The sequence below is a fragment of the Podarcis liolepis genome (assembly GCF_965112155.1).
Source record: "Podarcis liolepis genome assembly, chromosome: 2".
NCBI lineage: Eukaryota > Metazoa > Chordata > Lepidosauria > Squamata > Lacertidae > Podarcis > Podarcis liolepis.
The window spans coordinates 115798036-115824878 of NC_139555.1; the positions used below are offsets into that span (position 1 = coordinate 115798036).

The window sequence follows — 26843 nt, forward strand, 5'->3', positions numbered from 1 at the left end:
GAAGGAAAACATTATGAAAATGATATACCGGTGGTACATGACCCCAGTCAAGCTTGCTAAGATATATCACCTGTCTGATAATAAATGTTGGAAATTTAAGGAGGCGGAAGGGACATTCTTTCATCTCTGGTGGACCTGCCCTAAAGTGAAGGCCTTCTGGGAAGTGATTTACAATGAGTTAAAAAAGGTATTTAGATATACCTTTCCCAAGAAACCAGAGGCCTTCCTCCTGGGCATGGTGGACCAGAAGGTGTCAAAGAAGGATAGATCTCTGTTTATGTATGCTACTACAGCAGCAAGAATCCTCATCGCAAAGTATTGGAAGACACCAGATTTACCCACGCTGGAGGAATGGCAGACGCAGTTGATGGACTACATGGAACTGGCTGAAATGACTGGCAGAATCCGAGATTTGGGAGAGGAAATAATGGAGGAGGACTGGAAAAAATTTAAGGACTATTTGCAAAAACAATATAAGCTGTATGAATGTTAAGAATGTGTACGATCAGGAAACTTTTGCTTCAGCAACTTGAATAGGTGAATTGGAAACTAAGTGATAAGAAAGACGAGGTGGACAATATGAAATAACTATACTGTGTTTATTTCCAAGGTACAAACAATGGAGATACAGTTTTTTGATCTTAGAAACATAGTATTTGAAAGATACAGTAAGATATGAAATAAGGTAACAAATTGCTGATGTTTTAATTGCAAAGAATGCAGGGTTCGGAAGATGTGGGGAAGTCCGACTGGAATAGTGAAAATAATATGGAAAGTTGGTTTTTATGTATTTCTTTTTCCCCCCCTTGTATTTTCATTCTGTATTCTTTATTCTGTAAATTTCTGACTATTTGAAAGAAAACTTAATAAAAATATTATAAAAAAAAAAATTTCTTCAGCAACTCCTCCAATTAGCTAATTATTCAAATCAATTCTTTTAATTTCTTCCTTAACTTATTAATTACAGCTGCAATTCTCTGTTTCCCATTTCCCTGACATCTTAACACTCCTCAATTTTACAACAATTTTTAAGATATATCTTGAATTTCTTCCAGTCCTCTTCCACTGTCTCTTTCGCCTGGTCACGGATTCTGCCAGTCATCTCCGCCAGTCCCATATAGTCTATCACCTTCGTCTGCCATTCTTCTAGCGTGGGTAGCTCTTGTGTCTTCCGATACTTTGCTAAAAGGATCCTTGCTGCTGTAGCGGCGTACATAAAAAACGTCCTATCCTTCCTTGACACCAATTGGCCCACCATACCCAAGAGAAAAGCCTCTGGCTTCTTAGGAAAAGTCCTTTTGAGAACTTTCTTAATTTCATTATAGATCATTTCCCAAAAGGCTTTTTATCGTCGGGCAGGTCCACCAAAGGTGGTAGAAGGTACCTTCGGTCTCATTACATTTCCAACATTTATTATTGGGCAAGTGATAAATTTTTGCTAGCTTGACTGGGGTCATGTACCACCTGTAGATCATTTTCATAATATTTTCTCTTAAGGCATTACATGCCGTAAATTTAACACCGGTGGTCCATAACTGTTCCCAGTCAGCAAACATAATTTCATGACCAATGTCTTGTGCCCATTTAATCATAGCTGATTTCACCGTTTCATCCTGTGTATTCCATTTCAACAGCAAGTTATACATTCTCGACATATTCTTAGTATTGGGTTCTAACAACTCTGTTTCTAGTTTTGACCTCTCCATCTGGAAGCCTATTTTCCTGTCCTGTTTAAATACCTCGTTTATCTGAAGGTAATGAAGCCAGTCTCGTACTTTGGACTTTAATTTCTCATAGCTCTGTAATTTAACTTTTTCACCATCTTGTTCTAAAATTTCACAATATTTTGGCCATTTAGACCCCATATTAAGTTTTTTCACCTCCTTGGCTTCCATTGGTGACAACCACCTGGGAGTTTTACTTTCCAGTAAATCTTTGTACCGCATCCAAACATTATATAATGCTTTCCTAACAATATGGTTTTTGAAACCTTTATGCGATTTTACCTTGTCATACCATATATATGCATGCCAACCAAATCTATTATCGAACCCTTCCAAATCCAAAATGTCTGTGTTCTCAAGAAGCAGCCAGTGTTTCAACCAGCAGAAAGCTGCCGATTCATAGTAGAGTCTTAAGTCCGGCAGGGCAAACCCCCCTCTATCTTTTGCGTCAGTTAGAATCTTAAATTTTATTCTGGGCTTTTTGCCCTGCCAGACAAATTTAGATATGTCTTTCTGCCACTTCTTGAAACAATCCATCTTGTCCACAATCTGCAGCGTCTGGAATAAAAACAACATTCTAGGCAATACATTCATCTTGATGACAGCAATTCGGCCTAACAAGGAAAGTCTCAGCCTTGACCATATTTCTAGATCTTTCTTTACTTCTGTCCAGCATTTATCATAATTGTCTTTAAATAAGTTCACGTTCTTAGATGTTAAGTTTACCCCCAGGTACTTCACTTTCTTTCCTATCACTAAACCTGTTTCACTCTGAAACCTCTCTTTTTCAACAATTGTTAGATTTTTCTCCAAGACTTTCGTTTTCTGTTTGTTCAATTTAAATCCTGCTACTTGACCAAATATCTCAATTAGTTCTAAAACTCTTTTAGTACTAGTATCTGGCTGTTGCAAAGTCAATACCAAATCATCTGCGAATGCCCTTAATTTGTAATGTTTGGCTCCGACCTGAACTCCTTTAACCAACTGGTCCCCTCTGATCATGTTTGACAAAACCTCCAAGACTGATATAAAAAGTAAAGGGGATATTGGGCACCCCTGTCGTGTACCTTTTTCTATAGGTATTTCTTCCGTAACCACGTTGTTTACAATTAACTTTGCTTTTTGTTCAGAGTATATTGCACCTATACCGTTTTCAAAACCTTGGCCTACCCCCATCCCTTGGAGATTCTTCTTCATAAAACTCCAACAGATATTATCAAAGGCTTTCTCTGCATCCACAAAAATTAGAACAGCCTTCCTATTAATGTCCACTTCTAACAATTCCAAGATATCTATTATGTTCCTCACATTGTCTGACATGTGTCTCCCTGGAAGAAAGCCAGCTTGGTCCTTATGAATCTCCCCTACCAACACTCTCTTCAGTCTTTTTGCCAAAATGTCTGCAAAAATTTTATAATCCACATTAAGTAGTGATATAGGGCGGTAGTTTTTAACCTGGTTCTTTTCAGTCTCAGTTTTCGGTATAAGTGAAATAAAAGCTTCTTTCCACGATTCAGGTGCCTTTTCCCCCTCCAAAATTTCATTACAGACTTCCTTCAATGGTTGTACTAACCATTCCTTCAACGCTTTGTAGTATCTGGCAGTCAAACCATCTGGTCCTGGAGATTTTCCCAATTGCATATTCTGAATGGCACCCTCTATTTCTTGTCCTGTTATTTTCTCATTCAGAATCATTTTACTTTGCTCTGAGATTTTTGGTAATCCATATTTCTTAAGAAATTCTTCTATTTCCTGTTCGTTAACTGGCCCTTGTGCGTATAGTTTCCTGAAGAAACTTTGAAAACAATTACTTATCTCATTTGGTTTGTAAATATTCTTTCCATCCATTTCTAAACTTGTCACTGTATTCAATTTTTGCCTCTTTTTCAGTTGCCATGATAGAAGTTTCCCACATTTGTCTGCTGATTCAAATGTCCTTTGTCTCATTTGCTTAATTTTCCATTCTATCTCTTTATTCATCAGTTCCATATACTGCATCTGGTAGTACTTAATTTCTCTCAAAATCTCATGAGACTTTGGTTTGGACCTCAATTTCTTTTCACCTTCTTTCATTTTTTCCAAATTTTTTTCTTTCCTCTCATTTTGTTTTTTCCTCTTTATAGAGTTCTGTTGTATTAGGAAACCTCGCATCACGGCCTTGCTTGCAAGCAAGGCCGATGTTAAATTTTTCTCAAGAACTTTGGTTTTTGACTTGTTCAGCTTAAATCCTGCCACATGACCAAATTCTTGAATTAGTTCTAATACTCTTTTCATACTAAATTCTGGCTCCTGTAACGTCAAAACTAGGTCATCTGCAAAAGCTTTCAATTTGTATTGTTTGGCTCCGACCTGGATACCTTTAATCAGATGGTCCCTTCTAATCATATTTAACAAAACCTCCAGGACCGAAATAAAAAGCAATGGGGAAATTGGGCAGCCTTGTCGTGTCCCTTTCTCTATCTTAAATTCCTCTGTCATCACATTATTGACTATTAGCTTAGCCTTTTGTTCTGAATAAATTGCACTTATACCATTTTCAAACCCTTGACCCACCCCCACCCCCTGAAGATTTTTCTTCATAAAATTCCAAGAAATATTGTCAAAGGCTTTCTCCGCATCTATAAAAATTTAAACTGCTAGGGTATTAATATTCACTTGCAACTTCTCCAAAATGTTAATTATGTTCCTCGTGTTGTCATTATCTTTTAAAATTTTGGTTCTCAAGGAAGAGGCAGCCCAGGAATACAAGGCAGGAATTTACCTGGGATCTTGCTAACAAAATCCTTTCATAGCTTTTTGTGAGGGATTTGCGGCTGCTAATTTTAAAGCCAGGATGAGCACTCAGAATTGGGCATCATTTCCTCTGTTATTAAAAATAAAATACTTGTTCTGCTTCTAAAAAAACCCTTTAGAATGCATTCTTATTCTTTTTTCATAAAAAAATTCAAACAGCTGTGCAAAGGTGCTCCTGTGCAATGCAATGTCAGAATAACAAAATAATGAAACATCTCACAAGAGCCTTGTTTTTTAAATATACAGCTAAAAACCTTAAAACTCCTACAACACTTACCAAATAGAAATCTAATAGCTGGCCCCCCAGGCACTAGGAGGCAACCTGATGTTCAAGGCTTCACCCCACCCCCAAACTCTGAGCTTTTGGTTTCTCTTTAGACACTCATCTGTGGTCGCCTGGAGCATTTGAGGGGAAAGAGAGAGAACATTGGGCATACGAAGCAGACATAGAAAAAGAAAGTGACAACCTGCTTGTAAGTGTCATTGTTACTTGGAAGGCAACAAGTCCTGTAAGTTTAATGTACATATAATGCTGTGCTTGAATGCATTGTAATAAAAATACTATAAAGGGAAGTTTCTCTTAGACTTAGGCAAGAGGTTCCACTCTGACAGAAGCATCAGAGGAGGCTGGATCTTTCCTCATAACTCATCGCTGGAGGCATAAGCTGCAGAGCTCTCACGGAAGGAAGCTTAAACTTGAGAAGCCAGTTTGTTCTTGCTGGAGATGGCTAGGAGAAGCAGCAGCAGCAGTTGCAAATAAGTCATGCAATGTTGAAGAAGCTTAGGATCTCCCTCTGGGACCAGGGATAGGAAAGCTGACTGAATTACATAAAGGACTGAACATTGTTTGCAATGTGCTACTTTATCATGGTTATCTTATTGTTAGACTGTTTAAGACTGTTCTGCAGTAAGGCTTCAAAACTTATTTTTGTGATGGAGAGAATTCATTCCCACACAAGGTCCAGATCAGGAATTCCACGGAACAACTTTAACAGCAAGTACTTGAAGGGTACTTCAACAAGTACTTCAACAAGTACTTGAAGGGACGCGGGTAGTGCTGGTTGTTAAACCACAGAGCCTACGGCTTGCCGATCAGAAGGTCAGTGGTCTGAATCCCCGCGACGGGGTGAGCTCCCGTTGCTCAGTCCCTGCTCCTGCCAACCTAGCAGTTCGAAAGAACATCAAAGTGCAAGTAGATAAATAGGTACCGCTCTGGCAGGAAGGTAAACCGTGTTTCTGTGTGCTGCTCTGGTTCACCAGAAGTAGCTTAGTCATGCTGGCCACATGACCCGGAAGCTGTACGCCGGTTCCCTCGGCCAGTAAAGCGAGATGAGTGCCACAACCCCAGAGTTGTCTACAACTGGGTCTAATGGTCAGGGGTCCCTTTACCTTTACCTTTACTTGAAGGACCAAACCAAGAATTACAACAATCTCTTCCTCAAAATGGTTCAGCCTCCACTACCTTTACTGCAGTCACTGAAGGCAACCAACTATGTCCTGGGCCCCCCAATCTTTCTCACTGCCAATGAAAACTAATAAATGAAAAGGAAGAGAAGCTACCCATGTCACACTGACACAAACCCCTTGCATATGAACTTTGTAAAATAATGAAAGTGTACTACACCTCCCCCCCTGCTTGCTCTCCCCACCTCTCAATTCCCCAACCTTACAATGTATACAACATTAAAGTCTGTCTGTCTGTGAATTTTTATGATATCCAAACAGAGTAGCTTATAGTTCGGAAGCCAACACCCTCCCTTCAGATGTGAAGGAAATAAGCAGCTATCCTATCCTAAAAGACATCTGAAGGCAGCCCTGTTTAGGGAAGTTTTTGATATTTAATGCTGTACTGTTTTTAACACTTGATTGGAAGCCGCCCAAAGTGGCTGGGGAAACTCAGCCAGATGGGCGGGGTATAAATAAATAAATAAATAAATAAATAAATAATAATAATTATGTAATGATCTTCCTCTGTTTCACTTCAGATAATTCAGTGGGGCCTCTTCTCAGTTCATTGTCTTCTGGATCAGTGCCTTAACCCTTTGTAGATTTTGTATATCACAGAATAGTCATTGAGGTGTCCCCAGATGTTGTTGTCCAGATCCCATCCGCTTCAGCCAGTAGGGCAGACAGTCAAGGATGATAGAAACTCTAATCTGGACCTCACCACTTGGACTCTGCTGCCCTATATCCTTCCCATTGAAACAAATGTGAAAATTAATTTTGTACGCTATAGATTTATCCTGATCTGATGCATGCAATGTCTTTTGTTTTGCAGCTGTGTGATTTGTGCTCATATTGTATTGTGGTGGCCATTGGCTATAAACAATAAAATTTATAGATACAGTAGATTGAAATGCAAAAATAAGTAATAAAATATATAAAACAATTTTATTTTTTTGGTCCTCACTCCCAAATGGTGTGTGTGTTTTTGGTTATATTGTGCTTTTGGTTATATTGGGGGTGGGGTGGGGAGTGGAAAAGTATGAAAGCCAAAAACGCTCCGCTCCTCTGCTAAATTGATGCAGGAGACCAGAGGCAGTGAATGAAAAAGCAGGGAAAGAGAAACCCTCCAAGTGCCACTGTTTAGAATTAGAGAATGGAGTTATCCAACCTCTGAAGGCAATCTTGTATAGGAAAGTTTTTTAATGTTTTTAATGTTTAATGTTTTATTATGTTTTTTATATATGTTGGAAACTGCCCAGAGTGGCTGGGGCAACGCAATAAGATGTGCGGTGTAAAATTATATTTATGGAATGGAATGTCCCCCCAATCAGCTGGCAAGGTTACAACTTATTACCTTATATGGCATATGGCTATATGGCTAGCTAAGCTCCCCTCCCTCCCTTCTATGTGTTTTCTTCTTCTCTTGCATTACTGAAGCAGGAAGCAGGAAGCAGGAAACAGCTTCTGGCCTACATAGCTGAAGCAATTGCGGTTTTAAACACAGCTGCTGCTAGCTACCTAACCACAACTGCAGCAGTTAGCTTGGGTCCTGATATTATTGACATTAACCCTTCCCTCTCCGTTCAGTGCCACTGTTTAGAATTAGAGAATGGAGTTTTTTAATGTTTAATGTTTTATTATGTTTTTTATATATGTTGGAAACTTCCCAGAGTGGCTGGGGCAACGCAATAAGATGTGTGGTGTATAAATAGGAAAATTATATTTATGGAAAGGGATGTTCCTATTTTCATGAGAGAAATGTTGGAGGGTTTGGAAAGGTCGGTTGCTGGAGCTAAGTGACTGCATGATCCCAACCAGCAGAGCTGGGAACTGGACTGCCTCCTCCAGCTACCCATTCGGGCTGCAGGCATAGCTGTCAACCTTCCCTCTTTTTTTGCGGGAAATTCCCTTATTCCAGTGCCATTTCCCGCTGCTATCCCGGATTGTTAGGTATCCTGTAGAGTAGACTGTCCCCGGGGCAGGTGAGGCTGCTGATCCCTTATTTTCAAATCTGAAAGTTGACAGCTATGGCTGCAGGGTGGCATCGTCCCAGCTTTCTGAAAATATTTACTGATGAGGAAACCAGTGACTGCACATCGGATCACAAGGAGACTTATTTGTGCAACATTCTGGATGGCATATAAAATGCCAGGTAGATTCCAATGATACAATAAATTTTGAGGGACAGCGCAAGGGGACGCATCCAGCCTGGCAGCCTCCCAGGGCCCAACCCACAGCCAGCGAGCTCCGATGCTCAGAGAGGCAGGAAACGGGGCCAGCCAGGGGGACTCGAGAGCGGCTGCACTTTCCTGTCCCCCGCCGAGGAGAGCGGAGGAGCAGCGGCCCGTGGCCTGGCGAGTTTCCCCGGAGAGGAGCCGGATTCCGGTGCAGGGACGGAGCGAGGAGTCCGAGGTGCAGGAGGCGGGGGGGAGGGCAGGAGCGGGAGGAGGAGGGGGAGAGCAGGTGCGCCTAGCAGGCCCGGAGTCCAGCCAGAGGCTGCAGGGCGCCCCCCAACCGGGCAGGAAGGGGAAGGGGCGCAGCTGAGGGGCAGGGCATCTGCAGGAGGGCACAGGGGCAAACATCTCTGGCTCAGGCTGGCACGGACCCTGCCGGAGACCCTGGGGAGCTGCTCCCTTCAGTCCTGAGCTCAAGGGGCAGAATGAGGGGTCCAAGGCAGCTGCTGCTTCGCGGTGGACGATGCATATAGTCGCTCACAGATCAGCGGCGTACCTGGGGCTTTTGCCGCCCCTCTCCCTGTCCCTCAGCAGGGAGCCCCGTCCTCTTCCACGGTCCTCCCCACGGAGGAGAGGGAAGGGGAGGCAGGGGGGAATGGAAGAGCAGTGCAGCGGAGGGGGGGGGCTCTTCCTGTGCAGCCCCCTGACACCCTTTGCAGGCCACTACTCCTGCCCCCCCTCCTCTGCCAGTGCCATTGATAAACCTATCGCCCTCCTTCGTGAATTGGTCAGATCGCCTTCTAAAGCTCTCTTTGCCACCACCATCGTTGCATCTTGTGGCAATGATGTCCATCAGATTCATTTCGCAAGGAAATGGCTTCTTTTGCCTGCCCCAAATCAAGGTACACTGTGCCTACACATGGAGGTTCTGTTGATCTGTCATGGCAATTAAAACAGCTGATAGATCTATACTCCAGAGATGCATCTGATCTTTTCCCAAACTGTCAAAGCTAGTGACCTCTTGTGTCTGCGTGTAAATAAGTGAGACAGGTTAAGCCTGGTTTCATTAATTGTTTTATTTCCACCTTCCTCAGTAAGGCAAATGAAGGCTGAGGGTTGAAGTGAGTGCCAGATTGAGAAGGCAGAGGAAAGGAGGATTCTATGTTCAGATTATTCATGTTCAGATTATTACTCATTTCATTTCTATACTGCTTCATATTTTTAAGGAAAATAATCTCAAAGCAATTAATGGAAAATCTCATTGCAGTTTGTGTCCATAGGATGTTGAGAGCATTAACTCTGTAGATCCAGTTCTCTCCTCCTGATAGTCTCAGATTTGATTGTTCTTTCTGATAGAGCAGGAGGAGCGAAACATTTATGGGCTTAAAGCTGCATTGATTCTGGAGGCCACATTCCAGTGAGCTTTGTGGCCAATGTATGCACATGCATGCTCACACAGAAAAGAGATGCAGACCATAAAGTCACATGCACACGCGCCAGAGGTGCTGCACACACTCACCAGACATGCCATCTAGCATACATACAAGTCTTGCAAACACAATCAGCATGTTTAGACCTTCCAATCCCAGTCCTGGGCTGAAGGAGAAATAAGAGCACAAGAAGACTCTGCTGAATTAGCAAGGAGATCTGTGGAAAAAAGACCCTTCTTGTTCTTTAGAAATCCTCTTTAAAGAGCAGCCAGAGGGATCATTTATTTCCAGATCAGGGCTTTTACCCCATTTCAGCACTGTGCTGGTTTGTGCTGAAATTGGAGTTGAAAAGATCTCTCTAAGGGCCCTTTAGGCACCTTTCTCTCCAGAACAGACAGAGATCTTCATCCTATGATCAGATCGGGAGATGGAAACGGCAGGGACTAGCAGGGCACACCCTGAGGCTTGGCAAGCCATATGCAGCCAATGGACTGCAAGTTAGAATGTCTTCAGTCGAGAGTTTGTGACCATCAAATATAAAATATTTTGGAGTGAGTTCTTTGATTTTGTTGGTCAATATTCCTTTTGTCAGTTTGTTTCTTAGGCTGTGCAGATACCATACATTTAAAGCACGTGGCTTCCCCAGAGAACCACAGGACCTGTAGTTTATTGCTACAGCTCTCAACACCCCTAACAAACTGCAGCTCGCAGGATTTCTTGGGTGAAGCCATGTACTTTCAATGTTAGGTGGGTCTGTTGCAGCCTTAATCATATAAAAGATCTGTTGCTGCCTTTCCAACATGCTAGAAGTTGCAGCCAGGATCAGCATTCCCTGTCCACTGAACATGCTCAGTCCTCTCACTGGGTTGTTTTTGGATTTCCTTCCACTGCCTTGGTTCCCCCACCCCCAAATATTATTTGTACTTCCATAAACCTTGATGTTTCCCCCAGTCTTTGGATAACTTCCCCTCGTCCTTGGGTGGAGCTGTTTGGGTGACATAATGATTGTCATTCACAGCCTGAACATCAGAAATAGAAAGAGTAATAATATATTTCAAAAACTGGCTAATGGTTAAAAAATGTGCTTTTGTTTTTATTCTTGGGTTTTATTTTACTTTGTGTTTATTTCTTTTCCAGCAGGGTGGCGAAAAAATGGAAGAGCAGGGACCCAGGGAGAGGGAGAGACTGGAGTGCAAAGGAAAGAAACCTCCTGCCGGCCAAGTTGGGACCATCAGGGATCTTCTACCTTGGGCAGATTTACGTCAAATTAAGCAGGAGCCAGAGGAGGGGCAGCCGCAGCAGCACTGGGAGGCCCAGAAGCAGGATTTCCTGAAGACGATGCAGCTCCCTCGTTCACGATGGGAAACCCCACAGGCTCCCAATTTTTCCCACTCCAGGGATGGTGTCCTCTCCTTCAGGGGGGCTGCAGATGCCAGTCGGTGGCCCAGTGGGAGAGCAGGGGGAACAGACCAGACCCTGCTCCCAGACACTGAGGGGCTTCTGGGAAAGGTAAGTGCCCTCCTCTCACCTGGGTTTCCAGCACCTGGAGGTCACAGGTCCACTGCCTCTCGACATGGAGGTTCTGTTTAGCTATGGTGGTGAATATTCCTCCTCCCTGCACTTTCTCTCTAATCCACTTTTAAAAGGCTTGCTAGACCAAACTTTCTTACACATGGGAGGTTTGCGATCATATCTCCTGATGTTGTTACTTTAATAAAGCAACCACAGGGGACTCGGAATTTCATCAGAGCAGAAGCTACATCAGAAGAGGGGTCCTTCCACCAACCCCCTTTTTCCTCCTCTAAATAGCCTCCATTTCCAAAATATTCTTTTCTCCCCACTGAGATAAAAATCTTGGCACGTCTTGCAGCCTCACCACTGCCATCTGCAGTGCAAATAGAATAACATTGGCCTACCTTGCAAGATAGTTCCAAGATTTATTAAGATAATGTCCATTTTCAGATGACTGAATCACAGCCTGAAAAGTTGGGTTTCAAATAGGAACAGTTTTTATTACATTGCTGTACTAATGTACATTTGGTACATTACGATAAAACCTAAGTTGACCCAAGTTCAAAACAAAAAACTCTAGCCGCCACCACAGACTCCTGGCCCCCACAACCAGAATGCATCACTCCAGGAAGGACACCCACCCAACCTTTAGTGAGAGAGGGGAAAAGAGAAGGACTCTGCATGGGTAGTTGCACAAATTTACCAGCTGTGGTCCTGCACTGGCAGCAAGGCTAACAAACAGGGGAGCTGGGAACGTGCTGGTCCCGTATCTCCCTGCATCTGCCTCTTGACCTAATTGTCCCAGCTTACCTCATGATTGGGCCGTCCCTGAGGGTGAACTGTACTGAAACCAGGCAGTCTCTTATGAGCCATAACTAACAAAGTTTCCATTTTGCCCAAACCAGGAAACTACGGCTGCCAGCTTTGGAATAAGCTGGGATATTAAGCTAACTTCAAACTATGCTTGGTCAAAACAGGAAACTCTGGTTGATCAGTGGCTTCGTGGTTTGACTGATCCCACTGATAGCAGTAAAAATAGGAAGCCCTGTTGCGTTCGAAGATGTTGTTTGGACAGAGTCTCTGATCAGCATGCCTAGCAGGACAGGCTTAAAAAGGTAAAGGGACCCCTGATCATTAGGTCCCGTCATCACCAACTCTGGGGCTGCAGCGCTCATTTCGCTTTTTTGGCCGAGGGAGCCGGCGCACACCTTCCGGGACATGTAGCCAGCATATAGATAAAATAGCAGTTAGGATTTTTTTAACCAATAATTGTTAGAGCAAATTAGGACATGGAAACAGGCATAGGATAAAACATCTAAATAAAATACAACATTAAACACGGATAATGGATGGATAAAAAAAACTGATAATTAAAACAGATAAGAACTAAAAACAAACAAAGACACACAGTTAAAACAACTGTAAGAGCATAAGAACTAAAAGACTCGCAGTTAAAACAACTATAAGAGACTGCAGAGTAGAAGCCTCTTAAATAGAGGACACTCACAACAATAGAAACTGCTGTGCAAATATGGTTAAAACAGACAATTAAAACAATGTTCAATGCTAAATTTAGAAGCAATATACCACAATAAACTGTCCCAGGGAGTTGTCTCAGAGTCACCCATGGAACCGTGTTTGGGGCTTTTCATGTCGGACTATCTTGAGTTGGGCGATGGTCTGCGCCTACAGAAATGTACACAGAATCTTGCGACCATCCAGGTCATCTTCTGATCTTTGCCTAACAGCAAAAGGTCAAATTTTTGCTTTTGCGGGAGGTCGGCTAGCCTCACCAGTAGGGGATCCATGTTCTTACTACGTGCCTCTTCATAAAAGGGACATTTAAAGAATAAGTATTCTGGGCTTCCTATCTCTCCCAATGGACAGGTGCAAAGTCTCTGAGCATACGGGACCCTTCTAAAGGCTTCATCCAGGACCGGCGAGGGAAGAGCCGAGCTTCTGGCGAGTGTAAAGGCCCTTCTTGCATCCCTAGATACGAGAAAGAAGAGATATGCTGCCGGTGCGGCTATATATCTCTCGATTTCTCCAATTCTATAGTCGGGGCACCTTGCACAGTCCTGCTGTCTCTCGGTGTCTAATATTCTTTGCCCGAACGTAGCTTTTGCCTGGCCCAAGCCCAGACTTAGAAGGGCTTGAAGGGCAAAACCCAGTTTCCGGAGGGTGTTCAGGACTGCAGTCTGCCAGCCCGACTGGACTTGGTCACAGAGGATCAATGGGGCTATCCCTCTCAATGTCAGCCACTTGTAGATTGATATTAGGCAGATGCTAGCCTCCACTCTCATCATCCCCATTTCCAATCTAACCCATGCGTTTGAGACACATCTGGGGACTTGGAGGAGAGGTCTAAGAAGTCTAGATTGAACTCTCTCAAGGGGGGAGAAAGCAGAGGAAGGTGGGCCCAAAAAGAACCATAGAGGAGTTGTGCCAAAGTTTTGGCCTTGTATAATTTTGGAGCTGCGGGAATGAAGAAACCCCCTTGTGCTCTGAAGAATTTAAGGATACAATTAGCGGTTTTTTCTGCTAGGGGGTGCCCAATTGGGGCTTCTTCAGGGGCAGCAGAATGTCTTGGGCAGGAGAATCCCTGCAGGGGCTCTCAGACTCCCTTGGCTTCTTCTTCCCTCCCTCCCAGGAAGCTGCAACTTGCTCTGGATTCTGCGCTCCTCAGGAAGCTGAACCTGCAAACCTAGCTGAGACTGAACCTGCAACCCTGGCCAGGATGGAAGGAGGAAGATGGACGGTTGACCTGGTCAGGCTCTCTCCCGCATCCCTCCCCACAACCTCTGAGCATTCCCTCCCAGGACCCTTGGAGAAATCTGGTGAGTTCCAGGGGAGAGGAGATGGGGACAGGGACAGATGGATGGTGGAGGGAGAAAGAGGAAAAGATGGAGAGGAGACAAATGGAAGGAAGTTCCTGACAGGAAGAAGGAAGGGGTGAGGCCTTCTCCAAAGCAGCTCTTTGTTTCTTGAATCCTTTTCCTAAAGTAGTGGGAGCAGATTTTCTTCCTCCAGGCTTTGAAATCTTAGGTGTTATTTCCACGGTGGGAATAATTGATGATAATGATGTTGCACACCAATCCTGAAAAATGGGTGAAGGGGAATGGAAATGCTTCCCATAACTATTTATAATTAATGCATTTAAATTGTTTATGTTACTCTTATTTTTTATAGACAGGGTCAGAATGATACATTCCACCAGCACCAAAACACAATAATTGCATGCACCTTCCCAGTCTGGTGGGGTTCAGGGACAAAGGACCAGTTATCATGATACACGATTCCTGTGGCTGGAGGCTCTACACTTAGGATTGGGCATATAAAGTCAAAGAGCGGATGGTATTATAAGCAAATTGTGTAAACTTGCCAATCTTACAGACTGGGGTTGTGTGTGAGAGGGAGGGAGGGAGGGAGGGAGTGGGATTATTATTTATAGCGCCCCTGTGTAATGGCTTGTTTCTCCCGCACAGACGCGAGACAACTCCAGTAGTAATTATCTCAGGTTTATTCCTCAAACTCACAAATCACTGTGGAGCTCAGTCTTCGGCCTGTTCATCCCAGCTTGCAGTTGCCGAGTCCTCCAGCAAAGAAGGCCCCACTTTCGCTTTCTTTCCCCCTCTTCTCGCAGATTCTCTTGAGCCTACGATTTTTTGGACACGCTATTTCCAGGGTCTCTGTGTCAGAGCTCAAACCGGAGATAACAGTCTGTGCCCCCCCCCGGCACCCCCTCTTCCTGCTCCTTGTTCTTTTCTCCTGCTGCAGCTTGGCTGCTCCTCCCCTGCTTCACATTCCAACTGAATCCCATCTCTTGCATTCTCAGGCTCTGTCAGCGGAGGCACGAGAGGCTTGAGATTCACAGAGCTGACACTCTGTAATTTTGTCCGTCCCTAAGCTTCCATGGAGATACTGTGGTACAACCTTGGTGCAAATTTCAAAATAAGTACACAAAGCCAACAAAGAGACTCAGAGGTTTATAGTGGCACCAGCTTTCCTGGTCAATAGTTCACTTTGTCAGACTGCAGCCCACACAAGCGTAGGCCATAATACATTTATCTGCCTTTAAGGGCTGCAAAAGATGAATAAACAGAAGCGTAGTTCATCTATGGAATCTATCCTAGAGGAGACAGTGACGGCCAGCAACATGGATAGCTTGAAGAAAAGGATAAGACTGACGTCTCTGCTCTGCCCTCGCGGTCTTAGGCAATAACGCTTCTTAATACTAGTGTCTGGAAAGCACAGGAAGGCAGAGAAGACTCTTGTGCTCCAATCCTGCTTGCCGGTTTCCCACAGACATCTGGTTGGCCTCTGTGAGAAGAGGATGCTGGACTAGGTGGGCCTTTGCCTGATCCAGCAGGCTCTTCTTAGGTTCCAATATATTGCAATATTTTTACAGTTACATGTAGCACTTAAGTTTTATTTATTTCACAATGGAGACACTGTTACTTGAGCCTGATATCATTTCTTCACTTCAGAAAGAAAAAATAGATGTGTCTAATAAGACAATTCCACCATAGATCTGTATTATAAAACGATGGTGCTTTATTAAGTTTGAATGGAGTGATCATGTGTTGCTCTTGCCACTATCTCGTCAGCTTTCATAAAATTTGGAACATAGAGAGGATAGTGGAGAATGAAGGTGTTAAAATGAGAGAAGGTACAGATTGGGATTGACATGTGTTCAGTTCCCTTTTTGTCTTTCTTGAAAGTCTAACAGGATTCTCTTTCCTCCCAGACTCCCAAACAGGTGAGGAAGATGAAAGTCAGAATTCTATGGAGCCACATGTGAATTTATGGGGGGAAACAAAGAAATTGAGGATACAACAAAAAAGTCGCAAAGGAGAGAAACCATTTAAATGTATTGAATGTGGAAAGAGCTTCAGTCAAAGTGGAGCACTTAGAAGACACCAACGAACTCACACAGGGGAGAAACCATTTGAATGTTTTGAGTGTGGAAAGAGCTTCAGTGTTAGTGGATCACTTAGAATACACCAACAAACTCACACAGGGAAGAAACCATTTAAATGTATTGAATGTGGAAACAGCTTCAGTGATAGTGGATCACTTAGAATACACCAACGAACTCATACAGGGGAGAAACCATTTAAATGTGTTGAATGTGGAAAGAGCTTCAGTCGAAATGATACACTTAGAAGACACCAACGAACTCATACAGGGGAGAAACCATTTGAATGTATTGAATGTGGAAATAACTTCAGGTATAGTGGAAAACTTAGAATACACCAAAGAATTCACACCGGAGAGAAACCATTTGAATGTTTTGAATGTAGAAAGAGCTTCAGTGAAAGTGCAAAACTTAGAAGACACCAACGAACTCACAGAGGGGAGAAACCATTTGAATGTTTTGAGTGTAGAAAGAGCTTCAGTGAAAGTGGATCACTTAGAATACACCAACGAACTCACACAGGGGAGAAACCATTTAGATGTATTGAATGTGGAAAGAGTTTTAGCATAAGCGGAGCACTTAGAATGCACCAACGAACTCATACAGGGGAGAAACCATTTAAATGTATTGAATGTGGAAAGAGCTACAGTCAAAGTGGATCACTTAGAAGACACCAACGAACTCACACAGTGGAGAAACCATTTAAATGTATTGAATGTGGAAAGAGCTACAGTCTAAGTGGATCACTTAGAATACACCAACGAACTCACACAGGGGAGAAACCATTTAAATGTATTGAATGTGGAAAGAGCTTCAGTGAAAGTGGAGCACTTAGAATACAGCAACAAACTCACACAGGGAAGAAACCATTTAAATGTATTGAATGTGGAAACAGCTTCAGTGATAGTGGATCACTTAGAATACACCAACGAACTCATACAGGGGAGAAACCATTTAAATGTGTTGAATGTGGAAAGAGCTTCAGTCGAAATGATACACTTAGAAGACACCAACGAACTCATACAGGGGAGAAACCATTTGAATGTATTGAATGTAGAAAGAGCTTCAGGGATAGTGGAAAACTTAGAATACACCAACAAACTCACACGGGGAAGAAACCATTTGAATGTTTTGAATGTAGAAAGAGCTTCAGTGAAAGTGCAAAACTTAGAAGACACCAACGAACTCACAGAGGGGAGAAACCATTTGAATGTTTTGAGTGTAGAAAGAGCTTCAGTGAAAGTGGATCACTTAGAATACACCAACGAACTCACACAGGGGAGAAACCATTTAGATGTATTGAATGTGGAAAGAGTTTTAGCATAAGCGGAGCACTTAGAATGCACCAACGAACTCATACAGGGGAGAAACCATTTAAATGTATTGAATGTGGAAAGAGCTACAGTCAAAGCAGATCACTTAGAAGACACCAACGAACTCACACAGTGGAGAAACCATTTAAATGTATTGAATGTGGAAAGAGCTACAGTCTAAGTGGATCACTTAGAATACACCAACGAACTCACACAGGGGAGAAACCATTTAAATGTATTGAATGTGGAAAGAGCTTCAGTGAAAGTGGAGCACTTAGAATACAGCAACAAACTCACACAGGGAAGAAACCATTTAAATGTATTGAATGTGGAAACAGCTTCAGTGATAGTGGATCACTTAGAATACACCAACGAACTCATACAGGGGAGAAACCATTTAAATGTGTTGAATGTGGAAAGAGCTTCAGTCGAAATGATACACTTAGAAGACACCAACGAACTCATACAGGGGAGAAACCATTTGAATGTATTGAATGTAGAAAGAGCTTCAGGGATAGTGGAAAACTTAGAATACACCAACAAACTCACACGGGGAAGAAACCATTTGAATGTTTTGAATGTAGAAAGAGCTTCAGTGAAAGTGCAAAACTTAGAAGACACCAACGAACTCACAGAGGGGAGAAACCATTTGAATGTTTTGAGTGTAGAAAGAGCTTCAGTGAAAGTGGATCACTTAGAATACACCAACGAACTCACACAGGGGAGAAACCATTTAGATGTATTGAATGTGGAAAGAGTTTTAGCATAAGCGGAGCACTTAGAATGCACCAACGAACTCATACAGGGGAGAAACCATTTAAATGTATTGAATGTGGAAAGAGCTACAGTCAAAGTGGATCACTTAGAAGACACCAACGAACTCACACAGTGGAGAAACCATTTAAATGTATTGAATGTGGAAAGAGCTACAGTCTAAGTGGATCACTTAGAATACACCAACGAACTCACACAGGGGAGAAACCATTTAAATGTATTGAATGTGGAAAGAGCTTCAGTGAAAGTGGAGCACTTAGAAGACATCAACGAACTCACACAGGGGAAAAATCACAGATACTTTAATAAACCGTATAAGTGTTCTTTACCTTTCCTTCTATGCTTCCCTGCAATACTGATAAAATCAAACCACGCGAATGCTTTCAGCCCCAGAAGAGGAGCTCCCCTTGGTGTCAGGGGAGGGGTCCAAGGGAGCATCTGAAGCCCTGCCATTCCTTCTGTCCCTGGCCCCTTCCCCTCCTCTCTCTGCCATCCCAGGGCCACTCTTGACTCCACAGCAGGAGACTGGATCTGTCTGTGATGGTGAGGTGTCCTGGCTGGTTGAAGGACCACTTCCTGTTTCCTGGAGCTCCATCCTTCTTTCTCATGCAAGGTGGAGTCATGAAGCAGGTAAAGGCTGAGCACACCTAAGGGTGGCGCAGCGGGTGGGTGGGATTCTGCTTAACCTTTCCCTGTCTGCTCCTTTAATGGATCCACATCCCCACACCAAAAGGGGCAGTGTGAGGGTGCAATCAGTGTTATGGAGCTGCACTGAAAATCATTGCTTTGTGACCGTAAGAGGCCCTTCTCAAAAAAACAAGCATCAAGAGAATTTAAGTTATAGAATTTAAAACAAACAGATAATTACAAAAAAAGAAAGCAGTCTGGTGCCACATTGCATAGGAGTTACTTTAGCACACTGTACCTGCGGCTTCCTTTGAAAAGCGCTCAGAAACTTCAATGGCTCAAAGAGCTGCAGACACTTTGCTGACCAGGGCTGGCTATAGGCAGCATAGGACTCCCATATTAGAACAGCTCCATCTGCCTAATTGTCTGTTTCTGGACACAATCAATGTGTCCACAAGAAGAGGAAGATAGATTTGAGGAAGGCCAACCTGCAGAGGCACTACAAGTCGAAGCACATCCAGTACCAGGAGTTCCAAGGGCAGCTGCACCAGGAGAAGGTCAAGGCGCTGAAAACGGACCTGTTGGGTAACCTGTGGCCCCTCCAGATGATGTGAAATTGCAACTCACGTCTTCTTTAGCCGTTGGCCACGCTGGCTGGGGCTCATGGGAGCTGGAGTCCAAGGATCTAGGTGCACAAATGCCGGGGACAATTCAAATCCTTCCTCAGTCGTGAAGCCGATTGGGCGACTTAAAGCTGGTCACCATCTTTATGTGAAACCTCCCTCGCAGGGTTGCTGTGTGCGTGAAAGCAATATATCTTGTGGTGGGCTTGATGAGGGGAGTGTGGAACAGAAATGTAATTCATAGGTAAGAAGACAGGAAATAGTTCTGAATCTGACTGAAAATAAAGGATTCTTTGTCTCCAAATTGCATATAGCAAGCACCTGTGTTGTTGAACTCTAGCTGAAGTTTCAGCATCTGGTTCCTCAGCACTCTGCACTCTCTCTCTCTGGAAACCTCCAGCTGTCAGGTGACAGGAACCAGCCAATGCCTCCCAGTTCAGAAACAGTCTGCCAAGAGCTGAGATTGGAAGTGGACAACCAAGGAAACTTAGGGGAGCATTTTCATTTCCATGCTTATGAATATTGATTTGAATCAATTCATCTGATGTGTTCAAAATAGTAGAGAAAATTTATGGTTGACACCACCTTGGGATAGTTTTGACAGGAATTCGGGGAACTAGGAATATTTTTAGTTCCATCTGGGTTGATGGATCATTAAATAGCTAGAGAGGATTAAGGGGTGGGGGCGGGAATCAGGCCTTGTTTCTCATGTGACAGATAACCGATTCCACAGTTCTTAAATGTGACCATTTGCGACACAAGATCTACCCACCAGGGAAGAATGGCAGATGAAGGTGATGGACTATATGGAACTGGCAGAATCCGAGACCAGGGAGAAGAGTTGGTGGAAGAAGATTGGAAGAAATTTAAAGACTATTTACAGAAACATTGTAAAATTAATGAATGTGTAATGGGATGATGAGCTGCTTGTGCGTAAAATGCAAGTCCCTCAGAGTTTGGTCAAGTCCTCAAACCTCTGCCTACGACGGAGCCCCTCCAGCATGGCTCCGTCAGTTGCTAGCAGAATCCGAAAGTGGTCTCTTACGGAATCTCTTCCAGCATAAAAGCTCCTTAACGGAAACACGTCTTCTGGACTCTTGGCGTGACAGTTTCCGGCGAGGAGTGGGTGTCCCTATAGGAGGTCTTGAAACCTCCCCACTGTTTTCGCTGGAAATGTCTCTGAGCCATCCCTCCGACTCACTTTCCCCTGGAGCCCCTCCTCTTCCCCTGCTGGTTCCCTCTTCAGCTGCTAAGTCTGTCTCAACCTCAGGGAGCCCTTCCACCTCCTGTCCTTCCGATGGCAGTTCCCTGACATCCACCTCCCCTCCAGGGCCCCTTTCACCCCCTCCCGTCCCCTCCTCTATGGGCGGTGAGGAAGCAAAGCCCCTGAAAGAACCTCCCTCATCTTCCGAAGTCTCGAACACTTCCCTCCACCGGTTGCTGTTCCTGGTCCCCAAGTACTCGTCATCGGAGTCAATTCCTTCTTCCAGCTCCGATTCCGTGAATCCTTCCAGTTCCTCCTCCTCGTCGGTGGTGCCGAAGTACTCCCTCCTGAACCTTGCTACAGGCTGAGGTTTCCTCGGGAACCTTTGGTGGAACGTTTCTATTAAGACCTCGTCATTGACATCCTCTGCAGTTACCCAGGTGTTTTCTGACTCCGGTTCCCCTTCCCACACCACCAAATACTCCACCTGATTCCCCTTCCACCTGGAATCAATGATTTCCGCAACATGGCTGCTGCGTTCCCTTTCTTCTAAGGCAGGTCCCCTGGTGGATTCCCCTTCACGTCCCCCCCTATACGGTGACAGTAAGGACCTATGGAATACTGGGTGCAATTTCATGTGGTTGGGTAACCGGAGTTTGAAAGCCACTGGGTTGACCTGCTGAATGACCTCAAAGGGTCCCAACCTTTTGGGTCTCAACTTCTTGCAACCCCCTTTAAACGGCAAGCCTTGGGTTGACAGCCACACCTGATCCCCCACCCTTACGGCTTCACCTTCCCTTCTGTTCTACTGCATTTAGGGCCCTGAAGTCCACTACAAGCCTCGGTTTATCTGTGTTTTTTTTGTCCACAAAAAACACTGGGCTGCCCCCCACCGCTCTGGACTCTCTGATGAAACCTCGCTTCAGGTTTTTGTCAATGAACTCCCTTAACTCCTGCATCTCCCTGTCTGACATGGCATACAGCTTGCCCACTGGGAGTTGGGCCCCAGGGAGTAGATTGATTTGACAGTCAAAGGGTCTATGCGGCGGCAGCTTGTCTGCTTCCCTTTTGCTGAATACGTTGCTTAGATCAGCATATTGTGGGGGCACCTTCCCTTTGTCCGTTACTTCTGTCCCTGCCAGGGTGGCTCTGGTCCTTTCTGGAGCCCTCCCCTCTTTGCAGTGTTCTAGGCAATGCGCTGACCCAAAGGAGACCACTCTCTGATGCCAGCCCACTAGCGCAGTGTTTCCCAACCTTTTTTGGGCAAAGGCACACTTGTTTGATGAAAAAAATATCGAGGCACACCACCATTACAGCCCCGTGACGTCAGCGCGCAGCGTCACGCTGGGAGGGACGCACGAAAGTGTAAGTTTCAATTTTTCCCCTCCCCCTTGCCGGGGAACCTCCAAGCTTTGGGGGTGGGGGTGGGGGGAGGCAGCAAAGCGAGGGACTGAGGGACTCCTCCAACGACAAGGGTTGGGGAAGAAGAGAAAGGGCTATTCCGCTCCAGTCCTTTTTGAAGGAGCTGAGGGTGGGGGTCCTCCGGCGCCTTCGGCGAAACGGCGCCGGCCCAGAGCGCTTCTAGGAGGCTGCCTTTGTGCGCGACGTAAAGCCCTCTTTCCCTCCCTCCAGCCCCGTGTCACCTGTGGAAAAGGGGGCTGGATCCAGTGACGCAACTCGGAAAACTGTTAGGGAAGCCAGAGCAGGAAAGTGAGTGGGGGGCGGCGTCGCCGCTTTAACCCACGTTTCCTTTTTGAAAGAGAAACTTAAGACTAGATGACCCTTGGGACCCCTGCCAACTCTACAGTTCTATGGCCCTTTGTGGAGGGGGGGCAGCACCTGGAAAGACGGGCTAGGGGATAATTGGGGCGGCCGCCTTAGGCACACCAGAAGCGAAGCACGTCCTGAGCTACAAAAACAAACCCAATTCCTGCCTCGTTTTTTGCAGTTTCTGCAAAGCGAGGGAGTCTCCCCCGCCTCCATTCCTCGGTGCCTCCTCCTCCCCCTGCTCCCCACTATGGGTCTCCCCTGCACTTGGCCAGGCCGCCTCGCCCTCCTTCCTTTCCCAGAGCAGTGGCTCAGAGCGCCTCCTTGCACCGCAGGTACACTCCGTGGGGAGGGGAGGGAGCGGAAGCCCAGACCAGCCCCCAACCCGCTTAGTCCGACCCCTCAAACCTTCCCAAAATAAGAACTCTGCGTTCTACAACGTCACCCCCCAGCGGGGCCCCCTTTATTCCCGGTGAGAGGGGGGCGGCGGAGGGAAAAAGCTGCTTCCCACACTTACCCGCCGCCATCTTGACTTCCCGCAATGAGCCGGATGCGGCGCCTAAGCTCCCTGCCGTCGCTTCTCCGCCTCCTCTACTTTGCACAAGTCTTCAGGGTCGCCGGCCGATTCATCCATCGGCCGCTCTTTCAAGCCCACTCGGAGGAGGAATGAGTCGAAAGAGCCAGAGACGCAGCCGCAGTGGAAGCCCCGCCCCTCCCTTCCAGTCTCGGGGCGGGGCAGAGGCCACCAGGCTGGCAAGCAGAGCGCCGAGAGCGAGGAAGCTGATGCAACGCGGAGGCAGACCCCGGCTGGCGTGTGTTAGAGCAGTGTTTCCCAACCTTTTTTGGACTCGCCCGCCTCCCTCCAGGCAACACCTCGCGGCACACCAGGCAACACCTCGCGGCACACCAGGCAACACCTCGCGGCACACCAGGCAACACCTCGCGGCACACTTGTGTGCCGTGGAACACCGGTTGGGAAACACTGCACTAGCGGATCGTGCAGCGCCAGCCAGCTCATCCCCAAAATAATGGGCGCTCCTCCCAAGGTAGCCACATTGAACGCTATTTGTTCGGTGTGCCTTGCCACTCTCATTATCATTGGAACCGTCTGTTGGCTGACTTCTCCTCCCAGTAGCTCCCGCCCATCGATCGTGGTCACCTGCAAGGGGTTACTTAAAGGGACAGTTTGTATCTGGTGCTCAGCTGCAAACTCCTTACTCATGAAATTACAGGAACTGCCTGAGTCCAATAGCGCCTTTATCTTCAGTGGGTGTCCATTTGGCAGCTCTAGTAACACCTCTATCACTAAAGCAGGTCTTGGAGGTTCCGGCGTGGGCACTTTTACTGCTCTTTGGCCTGGCTGCTGTGCCCCGACAGTGGCAGCCAGGCGTTGGCTTTTACTTGCTCCTTGCCTTCCTCCTCCTTTTCCCCAACAGCTCCCGCCATCCCTTGCCATTGCTTTCTTTGTGGGCAAACTCTGGCAAAGTGACCTGGCTGTTGGCAGAGATAACATTTCTTGGCGCTCTTCCCCTCCTTCTTCCGCCCTTCACTGGGATTTGAAACTGCGCGCGCGCGCGCTGTGCCAATTTCCATCGGCTCTGCCGGCGGGAAAGGTGGTTCTGGAATCTCTGGAATGCGGAAATCCCTCCAGCGCTCCCCTTTCCCTTCCCGCTTTTCCAACGCTCTCGCCTCCTGGCGTGCTCCTATGGTCAGCGCGGATTTGGTCAGCTGGTCCATAGACTCCGCCCTGGGCGCCCGGGAAAGTTCGTCTTTCACCGCCGAAGAAAGCCCTTCTTCGAAAAGCATTTGAATGGGCTCCGCCGATAGATCCCACCCCAATTTATGGATCAACATGGTAAACTCAGTCCAGTACTCACGGACAGATCGGCTCCCCTGTTTGCAAGCCATTAACTGTCTGCGCACCACTCCCTGCTCAATGTCGCTGGAAAACATCAGGTCCATGGCGCGAAAAAACTTCCTCGTGTCCTTTAGGATCTCATTATTCACTGCCATCAGGGGTCTAACCCAGTCCTTCGCCCCCGATTCGAGATGGCCAATCACAAAAGCCACTCGCGACTCCTCGTCGGGAAAGTCATCAAACTGCAGATTGAGAGCATATTGCATCTCTGTCCTAAAGGCGTGATAGTTCCTGGGATCCCCCCCAAACTTCTGCACCAATCCTGGCACCTTTCGTGTGAGCGGGGTGGTTTTTCCCTTTTCTGCATCCTGAGCCCTCCTCTCCTCGAGCCTCGCCGTCTGCAGCGCTAGCTGGACCTCCAACACCCTGTACCTTTCTTCCAGGCTTGGACCCGCTCCAGCTCCTCCTGCTTCTCCGGTTTCGGCTGGGTTGCTCATGATGCCTCCCCTTGCACAAGCTGCTTTCAAGGACTTTCGGATTGCTGTAATGGGATGATGAGCTGCTTGTGCGTAAAATGCAAGTCCCTCAGAGTTTGGTCAAGTCCTCAAACCTCTGCCTACGACGGAGCCCCTCCAGCATGGCTCCGTCAGTCGCTAGCAGAATCCGAAAGTGGTCTCTTACGGAATCTCTTCCAGCATAAAAGCTCCTTAACGGAAACACGTCTTCTGGACTCTCGGCGTGACAGTTTCCGGCGAGGAGTGGGTGTCCCTATAGGAGGTCTTGAAACCTCCCCACTGTTTTCGCTGGAAGTGTCTCTGAGCCATCCCTCCGACTCACTTTCCCCTGGAGCCCCTCCTCTCCCCCTGCTGGTTCCCTCTTCAGCTGCTAAGTCTGTCTCAACCTCAGGGAGCCCTTCCACCTCCTGTCCTTCCGATGGCAGTTCCCTGACAGAATGTTAGGAAGATATTGGAATGAACTTATGTGGTTTTAGCAGAAATGTTATAAAGGATTAGGAAAAAATAGACTGTTAATTGGTGAAACGAGGGAAAGTAAAGTTATATCATATTAAGATAAATTACAGGACAAAAATTGGAAAAGATGGAAAGGATTTGCTGAAATAGTTAACCAAACTAGAAGGTCAAGAAAACAAGCTAACGAATGATAAGTTATGGGAAGATTCGATGTTTTATTTTTTTAATGGACTTTTTTTCCTGTTTTTGTATTTTCTTTTTTTTATTTTCTTATTATGATTTGTTGTTTTTGATGTTGCTTAATACGATGTTATTATTTTTTTCTTTTTGTAACCTTTAAAACCTTAATAAATATTATTAAAAGTAAATAAATAAATGTGACCATTTGCTGCCTCCCAAAATTATGCTTAAGCCTTTCCCCTCCCCCCCCAAAAAAACAACAACAATTCAAACATGGTAGCTGGTCTTGTCAAACGGGCCAATATAAGGTTCATTTGGCAAGTTTGTTGTTGTTTAGTCGTTTATTTGTGTCCGACTCTTCATGACCCCATGGACCAGAGCACGCCAGGCATTCCTGTATTCTACTGCCTCCCGCAGCTTGGTGAAACTCATGTTCGTAGCTTTGAGGACACTGTCCAACCATCTCGTCCTCTGTCGTCCCCTTCTCCGTGTGCCCTCCATCTTTCCCAACATCAGGGGGGTCTTTTCCAGGGAGCCTTCTCTTCCCATGAGGTGGGCAAAGTATTGAAACCTCAGCTTCAGTATGTATCTTTCCAGTGAGCACTCAGGGCTGATCTCCTTCAGAATGGATAGGTTTGATCTTCTTGCAGTCCATGGGACTCTCAAGAGTCTCCTCCAGCACCATAATTCTTTTTTTTTATAATAAATAATATTTATTAAAGTTTCAAAGAATTACAAAAAGAAAAAGAAAACAGAAAAAACAAAGTACAGAAAAATAAAAACAATTAAAAACAAATCAATCTTTACATGTCTTGTCTTTCATTTACTTGTTTCCCTGACCTCCTCACACCTCCTTTTTTTGTATTCTAGTTCAATTAGTTACTTCAGCATATCCTTTCCATTTTTGCTTTTATCTTAATGATTTATCTTAATATATTGTAACTTTACATTCTCACCTATTCATGATCTATTTTTTTTAAATGATATTTTATTAAGTTTTAAGAATAACAACAAACAGAAAAAGGAAAAAACATATACAAAAAATATAAAATTATAAAATACAAAAAATACAAAAGTTTAACTTAGAAAAGAAAGGGGGAAAAACAAAAAAGAAAGAAAAAAGCACATTAAAAAACCCCCACAAAAATCCCTCTTTTTAATTCCTCATCTTTGATTCACTTATTTTCCTGACTTCCTCACGTCTCCCTTTTTTGTATCCCTTTTGAAAATTAGTTCAGCAAATTCATATCCAATTAATTTATCTATTATCAATCCAATCTTATTTTTTACCTTGTTGCTAGAACCCCTTCAGTTCATTTCAATGCCATTAACATTCAAAAATTTTACAATGTTTCTGTAAATAAATTTTAAATTTCCTCCAATCTTCTTCCACCAACTCTTCTCCCTGGTCTCGGATTCTGCCAGTCATTTCCGCCATTTCCATGTAGTCCATTACTTGCATCTGAATTTTACCTAATTGTATAACATTACTGCTAAAACCGCATAACTTCATTCCAGCATCCTTCTAA

General features: G+C 45.0%; 1 protein-coding gene and 2 long non-coding RNA genes across 6 annotated transcripts in view; 1 reads left to right on the forward strand and 2 right to left on the reverse strand.

Annotated features, from left to right (window-relative positions):
• The window catches only part of LOC310701075 (uncharacterized protein), an 89421-nt gene extending 69783 nt beyond the window's left edge, over positions 1-19638 (forward strand). For 3 of the 4 annotated variants that reach the window (XM_083491274.1, XM_083491276.1, XM_083491275.1), the window contains exons 2-4: positions 10705-11076; positions 13730-13916; positions 15827-19638. In XM_083491274.1, the coding sequence (XP_083347400.1) occupies positions 10705-11076; positions 13730-13916; positions 15827-18390 (3123 nt within the window). In that variant the 3' untranslated portion in view covers positions 18391-19638. The remainder of the gene's footprint in view (positions 1-10704; positions 11077-13729; positions 13917-15826) is intronic. The other variant, XM_083491277.1, reaches the window with a different exon arrangement.
• The window catches only part of LOC310702089, a 164446-nt gene that overhangs the window by 25758 nt on the left and 111845 nt on the right, over positions 1-26843 (reverse strand). The gene's annotated exons all lie outside the window — the stretch shown is intronic.
• LOC310702143 overlaps positions 581-26843 on the reverse strand; it is a 37359-nt gene continuing 11096 nt past the window's right edge. The window contains exon 2 of the long non-coding RNA XR_014523290.1: positions 581-5900. This is a non-coding gene — a long non-coding RNA (uncharacterized lncRNA). The remainder of the gene's footprint in view (positions 5901-26843) is intronic.